General features: G+C 43.6%; 1 protein-coding gene across 8 annotated transcripts in view; it reads left to right on the top strand.

The window, feature by feature from the left end:
• The window catches only part of FOXP2 (forkhead box P2), a 459,756-nt gene that overhangs the window by 25,259 nt on the left and 411,188 nt on the right, over nt 1–23,309 (top strand). The window contains exon 2 of one of the 8 annotated variants that reach the window (XM_070947597.1): nt 22,887–22,913. The exons of the other annotated variants lie outside the window; for them this stretch is intronic. Within the exon in view, the coding sequence (XP_070803698.1) occupies nt 22,887–22,913 (27 nt within the window). The remainder of the gene's footprint in view (nt 1–22,886; nt 22,914–23,309) is intronic. 8 annotated transcript variants of the gene reach the window in all.

Genomic DNA, 23,309 nt, shown 5'->3' with positions numbered 1-23,309 from the left:
TTTATAACTTTGTGCTTGAGCCCTCTTTTTATCAGCTTGGGCTTTATGAGCCCGATGTGCTTCATCCAGTGCCTTGCGAGTTACTGACCAAGTGCCATGTAACTGTTCGATCCAATCAATCAAGGAGTGGATTTGTGGATTTTCCTGAGGCAACTCCGGAATGGGTACAAAATCTTGGCCGGAAGCTACTTTAAAGGGAGTAAATCCAGTACTGCTATGTATAGAGTTATTATAGGCAACCTCTGCAAACGGCAGCAAATCTGCCCAGTTATCTTGTTGATAGTTTATGTAACATCTCAGGTATTGTTCTAACACAGAATTAGTTCTCTCACAAGCCCCATTGGTCTGAGGGTGGTGGGTGGAGTTTAACCCTTGGGCGGAGCCTAACAACCCTAGGAATTTTTTCCAAAAGTGGGAGGTGAACTGAACTCATCTGTCCGGGATTATCTGCTCTGGAGCTCCATGTAATCTGTATACATGTTGGACAAACATTTTTGCAAGTGTTTTTGCAGAAGGGATCTTGGGACATGGGATGAAATGCACTTGTTTAGAAAACAAATCAGTAACTACCCAAATAACTGTGTTCCCCCCACTTTCGGGCAATTCTACAATAAAATCCATGGAAATTTCCTTCCATGGGGCACCCGGTCTGGCAACACTCTGAAGCAGTCCGGGTGGTTTTCCAGGAGGTCTCTTGGCTGAAGCACACATGGGACAGCTGGCCACATATGCCGCTATGTCCTTCTTGAGTGCAGGCCACCAGAACTGCCGCTTAACTAAATGTAATGTTTTCACATATCCAAAATGCCCGGCAACTTTGGCATCATGGGCGTGCTGTAAAACTGTCACTCTCAGACTGGTGGGAACATACAGCTTGGCTCCCACCCAAGCAAGTCCTTCTCAAAGTGTACACTCATTTGAATGGGCAAGAAACCACTCGTTGGTCTTTAGAGCTTCTCGTAGCTGCTTAGTCAGGTCGTCTGACAAAGTTGGATCTGCTTTCGCCTGGGCTCTAGTAACTACTGCTGCCGCCAGTTATATTGAGGGGATGATCAGCCGAATCACCTCCTCTCTAACATTATTGTATTGTGGCAGTCTAGAAATGGCATCTGCCATGAAGTTCTTCCCTCCAGGGAAAAATTAAATTGTTTGAAGTGTTGAGCCCAGCGGACTTGCTTTGGGAACAGTTTACGTGGCGTTTTTAAAGCTTCTAAGTTTTTGTGTTCAGTCCACACCTCAAACGGGTGCTTAGCTCCTTCAAGGAATGGTCTCCATGTTAACAGTGCCCAATGAACCGAAAAAGCCTCCTTCTCCCATATGGCCCATTTCCTCTTGGTCTCCGTTAACTTACGAGAGGTATAGGCACAGGGTTGCAGCTTTCCTTCTGCATTCGCTTGTAGTAACACTGCCCCTACGGTTACGTTGCTGGCGTCAGCCTGTACAACAAAAGGGGCTTCCATGTCAGGGTGTTTAAGGACTGGTTCAGCAGCAAACAGACATTTTAGTTTCTCAAATGCCGCCTGACAGTCCATAGTCCATGCAAGAGGCCGGGAGGGCTTTGGTTTCATTTCTCCTTTTGTTTTCAGTAGATTTGTAATTGGTAATGCGATTTTGGCGAACGAGGGGATGAACTGTCTATAGAAGTTAGCAAATCCCAGGAAACTCTGTAGTTGTTTGCGGGTGTGTGGTGGGGCCCATTCCAAAACTGCCCGGACCTTTTCCGGATCCATCTCTATTCCCTCATGTGAGATGCAGTACCCCAGATAGTCAATTTTGTCTTGGTGGAATTTGCACTTTGATAGCTTGGCATACAGTTCAACAGCCCTAAATTTTTTCAGGATAGTCCTCACCAACTTTACATGGTCATCCATGTTCTCGGTGTAGATAAGAATGTCATCCAAGTAGACCAGCACTCCCTTGTACAGGTGTTCATGCAGCACTTCGTTAATTAATTGCATGAATACAGCAGGGGCTCCTTGCAGTCCGAAAGGGAGCACCTGAAACTGGAAACATCCCAGCGGGCAGTTAAAAGCCATTTTCCATTCATCCCCTTCCTTAATCTGAACTCTATAATAAACCTCCCGTAAGTCCAGTTTGGTGAAAATTCTCCCCTTTTGTAGTCAACCACCAAGCAAAAGGACCCATCCTCCTTCTCCCGGAAAATTAAATTATTAAATTAAATTAAATTAAATTAAATTAAATTAAATTAAATTAAATTAAATTAAATAATTAAATTAAATTAAATTAAATTAAATTAAATTAAATTAAATTAAATTAAATTATTAAATTAAATATTTAATTTAATTTAATTTAATTTAATTTAATAATTTAATTTAATTTAATTAATTCAATTTATATGCTGCCCCTCTCTGAAGACTCAGGGCGGCTCACAATACATTTAAAAAATCATTATAAAAAACATTTAAAAATTAAAAACATTAAAAACATTAAAAACTCATTCACACCATTCATGGCTGGATCTCGCCAGATCACAAGAACGAGCTCAACGGCCCCAGGCCTGCTGGAAAAGCCAGGTCTTCACCGCTTTTTGGAAGGCCAATAGAGTGGGGATGTCCAGACCTCAGGAGGTAACTGGTTCCAAAGAGCTGGGGCAGCCACAGAGAAGGCCCTCCTCCGGAGGCCCACCAGCTGGCATTGTTTAGCTGATGGGACCCAGAGGAGACCAACTCAAGATGGCCGCCGCACCTTGCTAAGCTCCGTGAAGGCTGGGGGAGCGTCCTGGCGAAGATGGTGGTTTCCTGGGGTCTTCTGACTTCGACCCCAGTATGGGCTGCTTAGGAAGATCTGGAGAGTCCGGGGGCCTCGGTCAGACCTTCAGAGGCTGCAGGGCGGGTCCGTTAGAGCCTGCTCAGTGCTGAGATTGCCCGAGCGGCGGTTGGAGTATCGCGGCGGTTTTTTTCGCCGTGGGCCAGCTGGGTGCTTGGGCGTGCAGGGGAGACCTCCCGGTGAGCGGAAGGAGGCTTGCCGGCTAAGACAGTCCTGAGCGGAGGGGGCTTGCCGGCGAATGAGACGGGGTGACAGCGGAGGAAGCGTCGGTGGTGAGGCAGCGGCTTCCCCATGGAGTTCGGACCCAGGCTGGTGAGGTTGGGCGGCCTGGAGAGTTCGGACTTCGTTGCTGGATCTGGCGAGTGGGTAGATGGGCAGGAGCCCCGCCTGCGATGTGTTAACCGTGGCTCTCCCACTGGAGCGGCTAGGCGGGTGAGAGTTGCCTGGCTGACTCGAATTGGGAGCACCTGGACTTCCTACACATCGGGGGCCTTGCTTGATTGTTTTACAGCTGCCCTCCCCTCCCCCCTTTTTTTCTTACCATCATCGGCACCGAAAGTTGAGATCTTGGCTTGTTGGACCGATTGGGGAGGGGGTGGAGCCAGCGCCTGGACCTTGTGGTTTTGGGCTTGCTGGCTTATTCCCCCCTCCCCCCCATTGTCATCACCCTGTTGACATGTCAGAGGACCTGTACCGGCTGTGCTGGTCATGGTGTGATGGTGGACTTGGGCGACTGAAGGTTTGCCTGGATCTGGATTTGTTATCCCCAGTATCTCTGTCCTGGGATATATCTCCACCATACCCGCACACCCGCATGGCTTGGAATGAACCATCTATATGCCCGGACTTTTCTACTGCAGCCCTGGACTGGTCAGCTCTGGAGGAGAAGCCCGCCGCCGCCGTGAGAGGGTGGCTGTGGACTTTGTTTTACTATCGGAACCGGGTCATGTTGTCGTGAGAGGGCAACAATGACTGAAGGTTCCCACTTCGGGTGACCCCATTTGGACTCAGGAACCCGCTGTGGTGAGAGGATGGCGAGGATTAACACCCCCTATCATTCAGGAGTGTCGTGAGAGGTCACCCTGGAATGGTGGTTCCTGTCTCCTGGGATGGACCAGTTTGATATATTCCACTCTTCATTGACAATCCCCGTGTCTTGAGGTTCAGGGATGGTAGTATGAACATACGCAAGAGCGGACTTGGTTGCTCTGAGGGATGCCCCCCTTTCCTTGGAATGGCCTGCTGGCTTGGCAAAGATCTTCCTTAATGACGGGTCCTGGGACCCCGAGAGATGGCATGAGGGTTTTAAAGGTTTTAGTAAGGGGTCATTATATTGTTTTTTAGCTAGATTTTTAAGGGATTTGGGGAGGGGGGTGGGTTTTGATATCCGGTCGGTGGTTGGGGGGCCCCTGCCGGGTCATAGCCAGACCAGGTTATGGAGAGTCGGCGGGGGTTCTGATGTGGTGTGGGGTCTTTTCGGTGCACCAAGGGCGAGGGTGGGATTTCAGATACCGGTTGTGATGGGAAATGGCTGTAGGTGGAGGAACGGAGGGCCGTATCGGACTTTGGGAGCCCGCCCCCGCTATCTTCGAGTAGTGGTGCGCTCTGACCCTCCAAGTTCTATCCGACCTCCTGGGGGTTTGAGGGATTGGGCCCCCGGGCTTAGGCTGGTCTATTTTAATGCTAGGTTTGTGGTCAATAAAGCTCCCCTCATTCATGAGTTGATTGAGGAGGAAACCGCAGACCTGGCATGCATTACGGAAACCTGGTGGGGCTCAGAGGGGGGTGTCCCTCTGACTGAATTGTGCCCACCAGGTTTCCGGGTGATGCACCAGCCAAGAGCCCAGGGGAGGGGAGGGGGGGGTGGCAGTGGTTATTAGGGAGGTCCTTAGTCCGTGGGAGGTCACTGCTCCTAAAATTGACGGGTGTGAGGCCCTCCTCATGAGGTGGGGCCAGTATGGTCAGTTGGGCTTGTTGATTGTGTACCTGTCTCCCAGCTGCATATCAACTGCCCTGCCCGGGCTGCTCGACGCCTTCTCGGGGCTGGTGGTGGAATTTCCCAGACTTATTGTTCTGGGGGACTTCAATCTGCCATCCCTGGGTGTGGCGTCGGGTGTGGCTCAGGAGTTCATGGCTCCATGGCAGCTATGGACCTGACCCAGATTATCCAGGGCCCGACTCATGGGGCAGGGGCACACCCAATCTGGTTTTTGTCTCGGAGCAGTGGCGAGATGAGTTTGGTGGGGGATCTCCTACTATTTATCCCCTGTCATGGACCGACCATTATCTCCTTCAGCTAGGCTTCCATTACACCGCCCCTCCTCGCTGGGAGGCAGACCTGACCATCTGGTTCTGCCCCAGGCGCCTGATGGACCCTGAGAGGTTCCAGAAGGAGCTTGGGATGATACCTCTCTCTCTCTCCCACGTCCCGGTCATGACCCTGGTGGAGGCCTGGGAAGAGGCTGCTACCGGGGCTCTTGACCGGGTTGTTCCTTTGCGTCCTCTGACTCGTCGCAGATCCCGGCCGGCTCCCTGGTTAACCGAGGAGCTCCGGGAGATGAAGCAGCGTAGACGAGGCCTAGAGAGCTGTTGGAGAGCGGGCTGTTCCGAATCCGACCGATTTCAATTAAGGTTGGCCACACGGGCCTACCTGGTGGAGCTGGTGGCGGCAAAGCGCCGCTACTTCACCGATGTCATCGCGTCCGCAGAGAATCGCCCGGCTGCCCTGTTCAGGGTGTCCCGCTCCCTCTTAAATCAGAGGATGAGGGAAGATCCTTTACAGGGACGAGCCGAGGAGTTTGGTCAGCACCTGTCGGACAAAATTGCTCGGATTCAGGACGGCTTGGACTCTGACTGGACAGAGTCAGACGGGGGTGAGACAGCGGGTCCTGTGTTTTGGGAAGAGTTCGATTCTGTTACCCCAGAGGAAGTGGACAGGATCATGGGGAAGCTGAGTGCGACAACCTGTGTGTTGGACCCATGTCCCTCCTGGCTGGTTTATTCGGCCCGGGAGGTGACACGAGGCTGGATCCAGGCGGTGATAGCGGCTTCTTTGAGGGAGGGAAACTTCCTGACTGCCTTGAAGGAGGCAGTGGTGAGGCCCCTCCTCAAGAAGCTGGCCTTGGACCCAGCTGTATTAAATCATTTTTGTCCAGTCTCCAACCTTCACTTTTTAGCGAAGGTTGTTGAGAATGTGGTTGCACGTCAGCTCCCGCTGGTCCTGGATGAAGCTGATTACCTCGACCCGTGCCAATCGGGTTTCAGGCCCGGGTACAGCACTGGTGGATGATCTCTGGAGGGCCCGAGACAGAGGTTTTTCCTCTGTTCTGGTCCTTCTGGATCTTTCGGCAGCATTTGATACCATCGACCACGGTATCTTGCTGCGTCGCCTCGAGAGATTGGGAATGGGAGGCACTGTTTTATGGTGGTTCTCCTCCTACCTCTTGGGTCGAACGCAAGCAGTGTTAGTGGGGGGGCAGAGATCGACCTTGAGGCCCCTCACCTGTGGGGTGCCTCAGGGGTCGGTTCTCTCACCTCTCCTGTTCAACATCTATATGAAACCGCTAGGGGAGATCATCCGTGGCTTTGGGATGAGGTATCATCAGTACGCTGATGATACTCAGCTTTATATTTCCAGCCCGAACCAACCCAGTGATGCCCTCGATGTGATGGCCCAGTGCCTGGAAGCGGTACGGGTCTGGATGGGCATAAACAAATTGCAACTCAACCTGACCAAGACAGAGTGGCTGTGGGTACCGTCATCTCGGTTCAGGGGAGAGGTGCCATCGCTGACTATATAGGGTGAAGTTTTTCCCCCTGTAGACAGGGTGCGCAACTTGGGCGTCCTTCTGGATTCACGGTTGAGTTTAGAAGACCAGATAACGACCGTGACCAGGGGGGCATTTGCCCAGATACGTCTGGTGCACCAGTTGCGTCCCTACTTGGACCGAGATGCCCTACACACAGTTACTCATGTGCTGGTCACCTCACGGATTGACTACTGCAACGCTCTCTACATGGGGCTGCCCTTGAGGACCACTCGGAGGCTTCAGCTGGTGCAAAATGCAGCTGCGCGGGTTGTGATGGGAGAATCCCGATACTCCCATGTTACACCCCTCCTGCGCAGTTTGCATTGGCTACCGGTTGCCCTCCGGGTGAGATTCAAGGTGCTGGTGTTGACCTATAAAGCCCTACATGGCTTAGGACCAGGATATTTGGCCGACCACCTACAGCCAGCAACAACATCCCATCTCCCGGTTTGCGCCCATAGAGAGGGCTTACTCAGGGTGCCGTCAGCTAGACAGTGGCGGCTGGCGGCCCCCAGGAGTAGATCCTTCTCGGTTGGGGCGCCCACCCTCTGGAATCAACTCCCCTTGGAGCTCCAACTAGCGCCCGACCTTCGCACCTTCCGCCGGGAATTAAAAACCTGGCTTTTCAAATCCCTTGACCTGGTCTGATGATGGGGTTTTAAGGGTTTTAATGGGTTAATTTTAAATTTTTTAGATTTTAGTCTTTATTTTTATTGTGGCTTGTGTTTTATTGTTGTGAGCCGCCCTGAGTCCATTGTGAGATAGGGCGGCATATAAGCCGAATAAATAAATAAATAAATAAAATAAACTCTGTGGATATTACTGGTCGCTGGGAGCTATGCGGCAGAAGGCGGTCTTGAAGATAACCTGGCCCTGAGCCATGTAGGGCTTTAAAGGTAATAACCAACACCTTGAATTGTGACCGGAGACCAATAGGGAGCCAGTGCAGCTCGCGGAGAATTGGTGTAATGTGGGTGTACCTAGATGCACCCACGCAGCTCGTGCGGCTGCGTTCTGGACCAACTGTAGTTTCTAAACACTTTTCAAGGGTAGCCCCATGTAGAGCGTGTTGCAATAATCTAACCGTGAGGTGACAAGGGCATGAGTGACTGTGAGGAGAGCCTCCTGATCCAAGTAGGGTTGCAATTGGTGCACCAGGTGAACCTGTGCAAAGGTCCTCCTAGCCACAGCTGTCAGATGTTGCTCTAATCTTAGCTGTGAGTCTAGGAGGACACCCAAATTGTGAGCCTGTTCTGAGGGGGACAATTTCTCCCCCCCCCCAGAACCAAGGATGGACAATCAACATAGTCTTTAGGAGGCAATACCCACAGCCACTCGGTCTTGTCTGGGTTAAGTCTGAGCCTGTTGACTCCCATCCAGACCCTCACAGCCTCCAGGCACCGGCACATCACATCCACCGCATCACTGAATTGACGCGGGGTAGAGATATACAGCTGGGTATCATCCGCGTATTGCTGATACCTCAGCCCGTGTTGGATGATTTCACCCAGCGGCTTCATGTAGATGTTAAATGGGAGGGGAGAGAGGACCAAGCCCTGAGGCACCCCACAAATGAGGGGCCTAGGGGTCGACCTCTGTCCTCCTACCAACACCGACTGTGACCGGCCAGAGAGATAGGAGTAGAACCACCGTAACACGGTGCCTCCCACTCCCAACTCCCTTAGTCGTCCCGAAAGGATACCATGGTCAATGGTATTGAAAGCCGCTGAGAGGTCAAGTAGCACCAAGATGGAGGAATGACCCCCATCTCGGCCTCGCCAGAGATCATCCATCAGCGTAACCAAAGCAGTTTCCGTGCTGTAGCCAGGCCTGAAGCCAGACTGAAAAAGGTCTAGATAATCTGTTTCCTCCAATGACCGCAGGAGCTGAAGTGCCACCACTTTCTCTACAACCTTTCCCACAAAGGGTAGGTTGGAGACTGGATGAAAGTTCTTTAATTCTGCTGGATCCAGGGAAGGCTTCTTGAGGAGAGGCCTTACAACTGCTTCCTTTAATGGTTGCGGGAAGGCCTCTTCCCTGAAGGACGCATTAACTAAAGCCTGGAGCCTGCCTCCTGTCATCTCCCTGCTGGCCAAAACCAGCCAGGAGGGGCACAGGTCCAACAAACAAGTGGAGGAACTCATCGCTCCTACAGCCTTGACCACTTCCTCAGGAGTCACCGGCTCAAACTCATCCCACACACTAGGACTAAGACCTGCCCCCATCATCTCGGTCAGAATTGCCCAATCAGAGTCCAGGTCCATCCGAATCTGAGCGACTTTATCTGACAGAAACTGCACAAACTCCTCAGCTCTACCCTGAAAGGGCTCCTCCATTCCCCCTACATTAAGGAGGTAGCGAGTCACCCTAAATAGGGCGGCTGGGCATGAATCAGCAGATGCAATAAGTGCAGAAAAATGTGAATATTTTGCCACCCGTATTGCCACTAAATAAGTCCTAATAAAGACTCTTAAGAGTGTTCGGTCAGATTCGGAGTTACTGGTCCTCCAGCATTGCTCTAGATTCTCTTCTGGCGCTTCATCTCCTGGAATTCCTCGGTAAACCAGGGAGCTTTCCTGGATCCACCGCCATGAAGAGGTTGCAAAGGCACAATCTGGTCCAGTGCCCCAGATGCTGCCCTATTCCAGGCAGCCACCAGGGACTCAGCCGGACTGTGGACAAGGGAGTCAGGTATCTCCCCAAGCTCCTTCTGGAACCCTTCAGGGTCCATTAGGCACCTGGGGCGGAACCACTTAATCGGTTCCGCCTCCCTGCGATGGAGGAGTAGCGTCCTGAAGTCTAACCTCAGCAGGAAATGATCTGACCACGACAAGGGAGAAGCATCTATACCCCTTAATTCCAGATCATATCTCCACTGCCCCGAGACAAACACCAGGTCAAGTGTGTGTCCCCCCCTATGAGTTGGACCCTGAACTACTTGGGTCAGGTCCATGGTTGTCATGGAACCATGAATTCCTGAGCCGCATCTGAAGATTCGCCAAGTGATGGCAAATTGAAGTCCCCCAGTACCATAAGCCTGGGGAACTCCACCGCCAGACCAGCTACCGCCTCTAGCAGCACAGGCAGGGCTGTTGTAATGCAGCTGGGAGGTAGGTACATCAGCAATAAGCCCAATTGAACCCCTGAGTCCAACCTCAAGAGGAGAGACTCACACCCAACAATCTCAGGGGCAGGGATCCTGCGAGGGCAAAGACTCTTCCAGACAATAGCTGCCAATCCTCCACCCCTTCCCTGGAGTCGCAGCTGATGCAACATCTGGGCACATCTCTGAGAGGGACACACAAACCTCCTGGCCCAGCCAGGTCTCAGTTATGCATACCAGGTCAGCCCCCTCCTCCAGGATTAAGTCCCTAACGAGGGGGGCCTTGTTAACAGCAGATCTGGCATTAAACAGCAGCAGCCTGAGGCCAGGGCCCTGACATTCCAAGACACCAGGTATATGAGGCGAGCCCAGTGAACCAGAACCAGAGGGCCAGAACAAGTAATCGCTTTGAGACAGCGAGTCCTAGTTCCCCGAGCGCAGCCTACCCCTCGGCTCCCGCCATATCTACCTCTCCCAGTCACAACCACAATTCTCCGGCTCTCTAACACCCCAGAGATCCCCTCCCCCATCCCAATGGCCCCCCTCCTCCCCAGCAGGCAAGGCACCCCACTCATACCGAGCTGAGGGTCATGTCTGAGCCCCATCTGCTTCTGTTTGCACACTCAGCATTCATAGAATTTTGTTTTCCAGATTTTCTATGGCTTCTCCCACATTACTCAAAGCAGTCAATCATTTGCTTGAGTCATTAGAGACTTTGGCATAATTGCATAATCCTTTGTTATGCCAGACCATGCGTTATACAAAGCCAAATGTTCTTCAGTTACTCTTAGTGATTCCTATACTTTAGCTTCCTATAATCATATTGTTATAAGCAGTTTTGTGTTCCATGGACCTTTGGCTAGATAGTTTGTCCCTCCAAACTATTTAGCTTATTCTATTTCTTTATATCAAAGGATATATATTTCTGGCATGAACAGGCATTTAAATACAAGAAATCTTATACATATTTACACTCTAGAATATGTAGCAAACCTAGGATATTAATAAATATACTACTAATCCATAAAGAATTTTCCATAGTAAAATATTTATGATCCTTCCTACATCTGAGTTGTCATTGTTTCTGAGGGATATATTTTCCACTCTGGAAACTGCATTTTAGTGAATTACATAAAATAGCCACAAGGTATTAAGATGAAGGAACTCATTAACTCTGTCCCTGTATCAAGCTCACTGTTATCAGGCATTTCTTCTTTCAATAAATGGCACATTTTTACCGAATAAAATCAATGACCTGTTAAAAAATTAAATATGGATCAATATCTGAAATTCCAATCTTTGAAATGTATTAGCACTATTAAAGTGCTAACGTGAAAGCATATTTGTCTCCAGATATCTTCAGGATGACATATGTTATTAAATACTGCATATTTCATATGAACAGAAATATTCTATTTTTCTACCAAAAGGAACAAGGTATTTTATTTGAAATAGTTAAATGTTTTCATATAACATTCATTCTTTGTTCAAATTCTAGTATACAAATGATTATTACAAGAATTAATTTACAAGCTCTCTTAATAGAAAGTGATTCACTTCCCATTAAAATGGAACCCAATTAAAATGGATCCCAATTCAGAACTAATTTTATGTGTCCTGTGCAGGGATAGATAGTGGAGAATATGTCCTCAAAGACTTTGGTAGATCCCTTACATCTTTCAGTAGCTTTTAAGTCCATCAACTATCACTTTTTTGGTTACCTTGCTAAGTAGATTTCTGGGGTACAGTATCTAACAGAACATGGGACCACAGAGGAAACAGCAAGACAAGAAGCAGGGCTATAACAAGGAGATTCCCACAAAAAGGAAAGCATTAGAAACGTATGTTTGGTAGACTTTCAAAATCATGTTATTTAAAATATTTGTATGATTTCCCATCTAAGAGTACAACTCTGGGTGATATATAACATCTAATAACAAAACCATAAAGCGAAACAAAAATTAAAAACTGCTTTCTCAGTCATCCCAAAGGTGCTTTTCAAAAGGCAACTGGACTTTCTCAGGTTTTTCCTTGAAAAAAATTCACTTCTCATCCAAAAAAATTCCTCAGAAGCAAAAACTTTTTCAAGGTAAAAACTAAGAAAGTGAAAGTCCAGTGGTCTTTGAAAAAGCACCTTTGGGACAACCATGACCTGGATAATTGAGAATATTCATAGATATTTGGCTTTTCAATCATTCTCCTAGAATGCCCAACAATCATTTACAGGCTCCAATTACTCCATCCCATCAATTGGGTAAAAAAACAGGTCCTGATGGCCTTCTGGAAGGCTAAAAGGGTGAAGGCCTACTGGATAATTGGCTCTCCTATTAGCAGCAAAGATCTTACAGGAAAGTAGTTCAAAGTAGTTCTTGATTCCTTAATTTGTCAACCCCTCAGTTGCAATAATTCTGGTTATTGTAAGACTCCTTTCAGAAGATGATGCTATATTTTTCCTTTCTAATTCAGAAGGGCTCCATCATAAAGTTGCTGGGAGTCAGACAGTATATTACACATATTACAGTTTGTTGCACAGTCAGCCCGATGTTTAGCTTTCATTTTGCATTTTTATCCGCCTATCAAGTCCTTCCCAAGGACCTGGGATAGGCAGATGTTATTTGATGGTGTTAAAGATATTGTCCTAGAATATAATCTGTTGCATGTAAAGTTGCCTGTTGTGATAGACTGATGGTGAGTTTTCAATGTTATTAATAGTATTATTATTATTATACACAACATGAAATCACAACAGTGTCATGTGTAAATGCTTCATTCTTGAATGAAAGATATATATATCCATGGAATGTCAAGAGTTAACTTATTCTCCCCTTCCTAATGTATTCCTCACTAACCACTCCCCACTTCTAATCCCGCCTCCTTGGTATAAAAGATGATGCACACTCTTTCTCCTTGCTTCTATCTGCAATCACTCTGTGAATATAGAATGTCTTCTGTAAATAAAAAATCTTATGTTTGAATATAAAAAGTCTGAATTCATTATTGAGTCTGATCCTCAAATTACGGCAACAATCTGGTAGCAGAGGATGGTTGGCTGACTCAATAAGAAACAGACATGCCAAAGAAAGAAAACTCCAGAAACAAAAGAGAAAGATCCAACACCAGGGCACACAACAAAGAAATGGAAACAGATCAAGAAATGATCGATGAATCTACAATAAAAATGACAAAAGAATCTGAAAACTTCACTACAGACGACGAAGAGGTAATCGATGAACCCGACGACCAAGAAGCGAGCGAGACAGAAAACAACATGCTCAGATTAGAAATACTAAGACTGCTGAAATGCCAAAAAGATGACAAAAATCTCATCACGAACCTCCAAGACATCATAAAAGATAGCGGAGCAGCGAGAGAAAACCACATCAACACACCAGAACCAAAAGACCACAAAATGGTAAGCGAATTACCCATAGATGAAAATATAACTAAAAGAAAGACTAACGGTCCCGCACAAAATTTTGAATGGCAGCCATCTTGGTTTTGTCAGCCCGCCAAAATGGCTGACTCAGAACCAATCAGAAAGCAGAGTTCAAAATGGCTGGCGCGAAAAGCTCTACACAGCATAAGAAATAAAAAAGAAAAATTCTACTCATCAGAAGAATCTGATACAGACACCAAAGAAACATCAACCGAACTACAAATCGAAACAGCTATGAAAACACTCTTTGCAGCCTTCGGCCCGAATCTAAAAATCTCAAAGAAATCAACGAAAGTACCAAAGACAGTCAATCAAATAACAAAGAAAAGACAAACTGCACAATCCAAAGGCAAAGATACAGAAGCAAACGAGCAAGCGTCTCAGCATCCATCCACTCCGAATCGACCGACGAGAGCACTAACGCCCGAACCCAGAGAGCCTTGCAAGTACTCGCCCACACCGCAGACGCTTCCGGGAGCCAGAAACCTCAACCAAGATGACTACGATGAGAAGAAGCAAGCCCCGATCCACACCTGGACACCTAAAGTCGAGCCAGAGAGCGAGTCATCAGAGGAAGAGCACTGCGAGGGAGCTGCAGCGGCAAGAACCTCCCCCGACAGCTTCAGGAACAAAATGATCTACGCGCATGCGCAAATACGCCCAGACGAACATAGAGATAATAAAGAACAGAGGGAACCATTCAGACTAGTCGCAAGTATCCCTACACCATTCTGCAATTATCAGCATATACAGGACCATGGACAGCCTCCAGCTGTAAGTAATGCAACAAATAACATTGGAAATTTGCCTAATGATTTTCCAAAATTGAGAATAGACGGTGTTAACTTACAGGAATGGAGTCAGCAACTCCAGGTTCTTTTCTTAAAAGAAAATTTGTTATTTTTCATAACTAACCCTCCTAAAAAACCATGGACACTAAAATTGGACTGTCTACATCACAGAGCATTTTATTTACTAATCTCTAGTATATCACCTGCTATTTATCATAGTATTAAGCATAATCTAACTGTCTCAGAAATAATTCATTGTATGTTTAAACTGTTTCATAGTGAAAGTGTGGCAACCACAACTAGAATGTCTAAAAACTTTTTCTCAGCCAGGATAAAACCTGGGACTATTATAAGTGAACATTTACTATTACTGAACACAACTAGAGCAGAACTTCATTTAAGGGGAGAAATAATATCTGACCAGACAATGAAAAGTGTTATTATTAATTCATTAGACCCATCATGGGACAACTTCATATCACATTTAGATACAATTAACTTAGGCTATCTATCTATAGAGAGTTTATCAAATAGATTAATTGCTGAAGATAATTTCAGAAGAAGCCGCTACAGTACACACAAAGAGCATAGACAGATCAAAAGGGTAGTATTCCAAGACAGGCATCAGGACACAATAGAGTGTTATAACTGTGGGTCTAAAGAACATTATAGGAGAGACTGTCCAAAACCTCCTAGAGAGAGACAAAGACATGACACAAGAAACAGATATCACGATAGACAATCATCCATGGACAGATATAGACACAGAAATTCACCAAACTTTAGAGAACATAGAGGGGGCAGAGACAACTCAAGGGACAGAAAGTCCGGATCATTATACAGATTAGGTAAACACACAATAATCAAAAATCAAGACTCAAAGGACAATGCTTGGCTCATTGATTCCGGAGCAACAAATCACACAACACACGATAAGAAAATATTATCTTCCTTTGTTGAAGATAAATTTGTAATTAAAGTAGCAAACCAAGAGGAAGTCCAAGTTATTGGAAGAGGAAATGTAGAATTACCCGGTCTAGGGAAAATAGAGGGGGTACTATTAATACCCAAAATACCTCACAACATTCTCAGTGCAATAAAGCTAAGCAGGGACTCTAACATAAATATAATATTCTGAAAAGGAAAAGTGACTCTAGAGAAAAACAAAATAAACATAGGTAATATAATTATCAAAGGAGATTTACCATATTTAATTACAGAAGAAAAATGGCTACACAACATTAATTCAAACGTAGAAACTAACACTAGCACAGAAACAGAAAATGATATAGATAGTGACAATGAAGAACATGAATCAGAACATAATGATGAAACTACATCTGATAACAATACACACAATAACAAAAAACCCATAATTGGAAAGCCAATTCATGATGAATGTGCACACATATTACATAGAAAATTAGGACATGCCAGTTTTCCTGTAATACAAAAAATGATTGAACATGCTGAAGGTGTTAAAATAAAAGACTGTAAAAATTACCTGGAATGTTCAGTATGTAAGTCTTCAAAACTGAGAACCAAGCCCAGACCCAAAAAGGCAACAAGATCATCAAATCATATTTTTAATCTAGTGCATATGGATCTAGTTGGCCCATTAACTCCATCAATTACATACAAAAAATGATATTTCCTCACTATTGTAGACGACTTCAGTCGTTATGGCTTTGTCTACACCTTAAGACATAAAGATGAAACATTTCAAAAATTTAAAGAATTTTATAAACGTGTGGAAACACAGCATCACACACAAATCAAACAAATCATGACAGACAGAGGGTCTGAATTCATGTCAAGAGAATTCTCTCAATGGCTAAAATCAAAAGGAATGTTGCATTTCACTTCTAGTCCTTTCTCTGCTTTTCAAAATGGAGTAGTAGAACGATGAAACTCGATACTACAAACTATGATTAGGTGGATGCTGGGTTAGAGGATTAGAGGATGCTGGGTTAGGTAAGCATTTCTGGTCAGAAGCCCTATTATATTCCAATTATACGCTCAACCGACTTTGGTCTAGCGTCATAAACAAAACACCATACGAACTGATGTATAGTAAAAAACCTAAGATAGCCCACATGCATGTGTTTGGAGTTACAGCAGATGTACATATACCGAAACAATTAAGACGTAAGGGGGATAATGTGTCCAGAAGGCTTAGATTCATGGGTTATGAAACAGGTACAAAAGGATATAGATTTATTGACAATAACAACAAATTCATAATCTCTAGGACCGCTGTATTTCACGAACACGCCAATTGGTCTAAAATACATCTCAATGAAATACTCCCAATGACAAGGCCTAATATTAAAACACAAGGTAGAACAAAACAAGAAAGGCAAACCTGTGACACACAAAAAGACAACACCAAAACGTGGATAGGAAATTGTCCCAAAATCAAAATAGATTCATTAACACAAAAGGAGGCAAGATATTTACATGATAACAATGATAGACCAGAAAGAACAATCAGATGTAACAGAAATCAAGTACCTGAATGATTTAAAGATTACATAATGCACATACATAATGAAACACCAACACCAAACACATATGAAGATGTATTAAAACTCCCTTTGGAAGAAAGAAACAAATGGGAACTAGCCATGGCCAAAGAAATGGACAGTTTACGAGAATTTAACGTATTCACTCCAACACCAGTCCCAAAGGATAAGACAATTATAGGCACTAGGTGGATATTTAAGATTAAAAATCTAGAAGGGGGTAACACATTATATAAAGCAAGATTGGTAGCACAGGGTTTTGCTCAAAGATATCCTGAGGATTATACCGACACATATTCTCCCACAGTGAGAACTGAAAGTGTTAAGACAGCTTTAGTGATAGCCTCAGCTCTTAAACTTGAAGTTTTTCAATATGATATACAAACTGCATATCTACATGCGAAACTTGATAAAGAAATATATGTAAGAGCTCCACATAGCAAAAACACAAATAGAAATGAAACATGGTTACTGAACAAAAGTTTGTATGGATTAAAGCAATCCGGCAAATGTTGGTATGAATGCTTGGTCAACGTACTCAAGACCATGAACTTCAATGCCACAACGGCAGACAATTGTTTTTTTGTTAGAAGAGAAGGTGAATCATTAGAATTTGTATTAATTTATGTGGATGACATTTTGTATATTGGCAAACATAAAGACAAGAGAGATATTTTTGTAACAAAACTAGGAGAACATTTCTCATTAAAATCATTGGGGAAAGTAAACAAATATCTAGGAGTACACATCAGTAAAACGGAGAAAGGATTTAGATTATCTCAAAAGGATAAAATAATTGAACTTTTGAACAAATGTAATATGAATAATGCAAAGCCTTGTGACACCCCAATGCAGACTGATTTCATAAAAAATATGAATGAATCATCTCCTGAGTTTAATGACAATACGCTTTATAGGTCAGTTATTGGTTCTCTTTTGTATATTGCTAATTGGACCAGACCTGATATTGCTCTACCCCTTAATTTGTTGTCCAGATATGTCAGTAAACCCCTAATTTACCATTGGGAAGCAATTAAGAGAGTGTTGAGATATTTGAAACACAGCTTAGATTTCTGTCTATTGTTAGAACCAAACAATGTTAAAGAACCTATCCTCACTTGTTATGCTGACGCTGACTGGGCAGGCGACACTAAGAGTAGGAAGAGCACTTCCGGTTATGTATTCTTCCTTAACAACTGCCCAGTCTACTGGTATACTGGGAAACAGGATTTAGTAGCTACTTCAACCACTGAAGCAGAGTATATTTGTCTGTCAAAAGCATCTAACAATCTCATCTGGTTCAATGATTTATTGACTAATGTTTGGAAGTGTCCATCTCAGCCCTTCACTATATATGAAGATAACAAAGCTGCAATAGAAATATCAAGAGCAGACGCTACTGGCCAAAGATCTAGGCATATAGATATCAAATACAAACATGTAAGACAATTATCTCAAAATGGATTCATCAAAGCTATTCATTGTGATACTACAGAGCAAATAGCTGATATATTAACTAAACCTTTACAATCCAAACAACATAAATATTTAACCTCAAAATTGTATGTTCAATATTATTCTAATTCTGAATGTAATTATTGTTATGTGTCAAATCGGCATTTAGAGGGGGATTTGTCATGTGTAAATGCCTCATTCTTGAATGAAAGATATATATATCCTTGGAATGTCAAGAGTTAACTTATTCTCCCCTTCTTAATGTATTCCTCACTAACCACTCCCCACTTCTAATCCCGCCTCCTTGGTATAAAAGATGATGCACACTCTTTCTCCTCGCTTCTATCTGCAATCACTCTGTGAATATAGAATGCCTTCTGTAAATAAACAATCTTATGTTTGAATATAAAAAGTCTGAATTCATTATTGAGTCTGATCCTCGAATTACGGCAACAAACAGCCAATTAACAACCAAGTGATGGTTGTTTTCATTCACATCAAGTTCTTCACAAGAATCTAGGAGTGATGTCTATGTGCAGATCCAAGCATTGTGGCCTTTTGTAATTAACAGAAGAAAATTTTGTCAATGCACAGAATTTCTCAGTGCAATCCAATGCTTTTTGGTATGGCAGCTAATCTGCCGATAACCACTGGAACTACCACAGTTGGTTTATGTCATAATCTTTCAGATTTTCAGATCTTGATATTTTGTGATCTTCTCTAAAACTATGCCTTCTATTCTACTGTGCCCTGGTATTGCTACATAAATTATCAACACTTTTAGTTTTTTAATTACAGATAAATATGGTCTGTATATGTAAAGACTTTACCAGTTTATATTTAGTAATCCACAATATTTTAATCTGCTCATTTTCAACTACTTTTTGAACTCTGTGTTCCCACCAGTTTTTCATTACTGGCAAATTATAATTTTTACAGATGTTCCAGGGAATCATTTTGGTGACTAGTATCTCATTGTTTATAGCTATATAACAAATACATATACATGTGCAAATGATATTTTTTTAGAGATGTTCCAATGGATCAATTTGGTGACTATGTTATGCTGTTTATAATTAGTTTGTATAATATTCTTACACAAGCTGAGTATATGATCTAATGTTTCTTCTACTTCCTTGTACAATCTGCACTTTGAGTAATTTGATTATTACTTTTTTCAATTCTGGCTTTTATTTCATTACTTTGAATAGTTTGCGTTTGTGCAGCCAAAATCAATTCTCCAGTTTCTTTTTTATCAGTTAGGATGAGATGTTTCTTAAGACTCGAACCTTCTGCTTGAATGTGTTTCTCTGTCTGATGCTGATGCTGAACATATAATTTAGCAGAGGCTTTTTTTCCTTAGCATGCCTTGTATAGTCAGGGTTTTAAAAGATGACACATATCCTAATAACAATAGGAGAAGAATTTCTAACTGAGACATTTTTTAAATGTTGCTGCTTTTATCATGAAATCAAAATCCAATAAAATATAATGTTGAGTTCTTTAGTAAATAAATCTAAATGTGTAAAGAGGTTTGAAAAAGCATTTTGAGAAACTGTTATTAAGAACTGGTGTTGTTAGGTACCAACCTAGGGTCAATACTCTAGGATAGGATACAACTTTTATTCTCTAAGCCTCTTAAATCGGGTCTAGGACTTTTAGTCTCTGACTTTTCATTCTCCTCAGGCGTTTCTCCTCGGGCGATTCTCCCCCGACTTACCTCCTCAGCTGGCACGCCTCCAGTCATTTGCCTAGGCTTAGGGAATGGGCCACCGGCCTCTTCATCCCAGACCCTTCGACACGGCCCATTCGCAGAAAGAGGGTTCATCCTGGGTGTTCCGCCCTCTGTGACAATTAGCCCCCAACCAATTGGCTAGAGGGGGTGTAACAGAAATCCAGCCAAAGGAGAGAGGTGTAAAAGAATTTGCCAAAATGCCTTCCTTCCTTCCTTCCTCTCCCGCCCCACCAATACAGGGAGGAAAGTTGATTTACTCAGAAGTAAGTCTCACTAAATTCAATGCTAGGATTTAAATCCAGCCAAAGGAGAGAGGTGTAAAAGAATTTGCCAAAATGCCTGACTTCCTTTCTTCCTTCTTCTCTCTCTCTCCCCCCCCCCCAACCAATACAGGGACACTGTTACTGAGTGGGCTAAAAGCCTCCCTCCCTTCCTCCCTTCCTCCCTTCTTTCAACCAGTTAGTTAACCAAGTCTGGAAGGGTCTAATGGAAGAGAATTTTTCCTTCCTTCCTTCCTTCCTTCCTTCCTTCCTTCCTTCCTTCCTTCCTTCCTTCCTTCCGTCTTCCATCCATCCATCCATCCATCCATCCATCCATCCATCCATCCATCTATCTACCCACCATAACAGCATAACATGGCAACTAGCCATGTTTGAGGCTCCTCTAGAGGGGTGGAGCTTAGCAAAAGGTTGTGTGTGTGTGTGTGTGTGTGTGTGTGTGTGTGTGTGTCTGAAAATGGAAGGGAAGGCAGGTGCAGAGATAAAAGGCCATTTTACTTGATCACACTGCAGAGAGCAGCTGGTTCCTCTTCTGAACTGGAGACCAGGCTATGTTGGGGGGGGGGGTAAAATAAAATAAAGGAAGATGGACATTGTTTTTTGGAACTCCACCCCTCTAGAGGAGCCTCAAACATGGCTAGTTGGGTGAAGGGAAGAGAGAGAGGGAGGAAGGAAGGAAGTCAGGCATTTTGGCAAATTCTTTTACACCTCTCTCCTTTCTCTGGATTTAAATCCTAGCATTGAATTTAGTGAGACTTACTTCCGAGTAAACCAACTTTCCTCCCTGTATTGGTGGGGAGAGGGGGAGAGAGGAAGGAAGGAAGGAAGGAAGGAAGGAAGGAAGGAAGGAAGGAAGGAAGGAAGGCATTTTGGCAAATTCTTTTACACCTCTCTCCTTTGGCTGGATTTCTATTACACCCCCTCTAGCAAATTGGGGGCTAATTGTGACAAAGGGACGAAGCTTCTTTCTGCGAATGAGCCATGTCGAAGGGTCTGGGATGAAGAGGCCGGTGGCCCATTCCCCACGGCAAATGACTGGAGGCATGCCAACTGAAGAGATAAGACGGGAGAGAATTGCCCGAGGAGAAACACCCAAGGAGAATGAAAAGTCAGAGACTAAAAGTCCCATTCCGCACAAATCTGCCTCCTGCCCTCCATTTTTTTTTTTTTTGTTTTCATTGCCTCTTCATGTGCTTTCTCTAAGCAAGTAAAGATTTAGAAAACAAAATGAATAATTGCCACTGCTCAATATGTCCTTTCTCTGGACAGTGATTCAGATTAGACCCAAAGAGAGAGATTATTGTAATGGGCAATAGCAAAAACAATTAAGAGAGGTGGGCCAGCTGGAGAAGGGACTCAGTGAGAGCATAAACCATTAACCAAACATTGCAGAAAGTGTAGGCAAAAATCTTAAAGTGATGAATTGTAGCATGAACTTTCATAAGGAAGAATACATTTTATCAGATACTAATACTATAATATTTAGGGAAAACTCATGTAAGAGTTTGTCTTCTGTACTCATTTTTGTTAATAGTATGCAGGGATATATGGAAAGGTATGGTGTGTTCGCTGGCAAAACACATATTTACTCCATGGCAATTTTCATTGCTATCTCTAATTTATTATAACATGAACTGACCATAATAAAAACCATCAGTTTTAATTCATATTTACATAAACTTTCAAATTTAATATACATTTGTTTAATTATGATTATTACATAGTAGAGCTATCCTTAAAAGTTTACAAGAATTAGCTTGACTTTTCAGTTCCTTCCAGTTTTATCCCTATGCTTTTGTTAAGTGAAGGGAATTCAATGAACGGACAAAATAATTTTCACAGAGCTGGAGCAAGCTAGATGTAACCCTGGTTCTTTCCTTATTCAAGCTTCAGCTGACCATGAGAAAAAAATTAGCAATCCTTTCTTGCTTTGTATTCTTGCTAGTGGGTTATAAAAAAAGAATGTTAACTTCTTTGGAGAAATTATCAGGAAGGTGAGGGAAGAGCAGCAGTTTCTCTCAGTGTTTCCACTCTTCTTCCAAATTTCCTACAATTGATCTAAACTTTTATCTTTTCCTATAACAGCCCTTCAAATATGGAGAGTCTTTACTTGAGTTCTAGGAAACTTAGAGAATGACATAAATATTGAAGAAATTACTTATTTCTCCCACTGTTTATGTCCTTTAAATCTTCATAAGGCCCTTTTTAATCTTTAATCCCAACCGTTTTTAATCTGGCCTGTAGAGAAGACTTAAGGAAAATTTGGAATAAAAGTTGGAGTTTGATTTAACTTATAGAAATGCTGACTAAATACACTAGTGAATTGTGTGAGTGAGCACCTGCCTGAGCGAACGGTATTTTGAAAAATAATGGAGAGTTGCCTGGGGCCAAAGGGCAGTAGATTAGTTTGGCAAAGAGATACTATGGGTATTATCTCATTTAGGTTTTTTGAGCCAAATGATTGGTGTTGACATGAAATAAGTAGGTCATATTTGTATACAGCACTGGATAAAAGTTGTTTAAGATATGTTTAAAATAGTGGCTTGCTCCTCAGTCTTTTAAGTACCATATGTTATTTCTAATCACATGCCCTACAAAATTTATTTGTTCAGTAAAGGGATGTAGATATCCATGTACACTTATGAATCAAGTCATACAACTTTCTACTTGAATTTGCATAGTAATATTATACTATGCAGAATGTGATATACTGTAAATTCAGAAACTCTACTTCTAGATCTCAAATCTAAAAAATGCTTTGTAAAATCCAGTTGCAAAAATATTATTCTTATAATATCCAGTGAAGAGTGACTGCATTTCACATATTCATACAGGGACACACGGAGGCCGAAAATGGGGTGCATGGAGGCCGAAAATGGGGCGCGCAGAGGCAGCAATAGGTGGCAGCGGCGATGGGCGGTGGTGATCCCCTCAGCCTGGAACAGCTGATAGGTGGTATTCCAGGAGGCAGATCCAACCGCCAATCAGCTGCTCGTGCTAAATCAGGCTGTGCTGAAGCTGACAAGGCTGTTTGCTGTTTGCTGTTTGCTGCAAGGAGGCAAATTGCTGGGAGGCAGAGGCAGATTTTTTTTTTCTTGTTTTCCTCCCCAAAAGCTATAAGACAAAAGTGTCTTATAGTCTGGAGCATCTTACAGTCCAAAAAATACGGTATGTGTATTCTTTATGTCTGTATTTAATTCTTCGATAACTTTGGTTCTTTGAGTTTTCAGCTTTGCAGTTGACTCATATGAGTCATTTGTTGCAAAACACATAATGTTGCTATGTTAATGTGTAATATATACTATCACAAAAATATTATTTACATGCATCTAACTGGCTAAACAGTTTAAAATATCCTTTGGAATAATATGTTGATAGCAAAAGGAGAAC

Source organism: Pituophis catenifer, unplaced genomic scaffold (genome assembly GCF_029215685.1).
Source record: "Pituophis catenifer annectens isolate HBS135680 unplaced genomic scaffold, rPitCat1.0.hap2 SCAF_7, whole genome shotgun sequence".
Taxonomy (NCBI): Eukaryota; Metazoa; Chordata; class Lepidosauria; order Squamata; family Colubridae; genus Pituophis; species Pituophis catenifer.
Note: the sequence above shows the minus strand (reverse complement) of the source record. Positions and strands in the feature narration are given on the sequence as shown.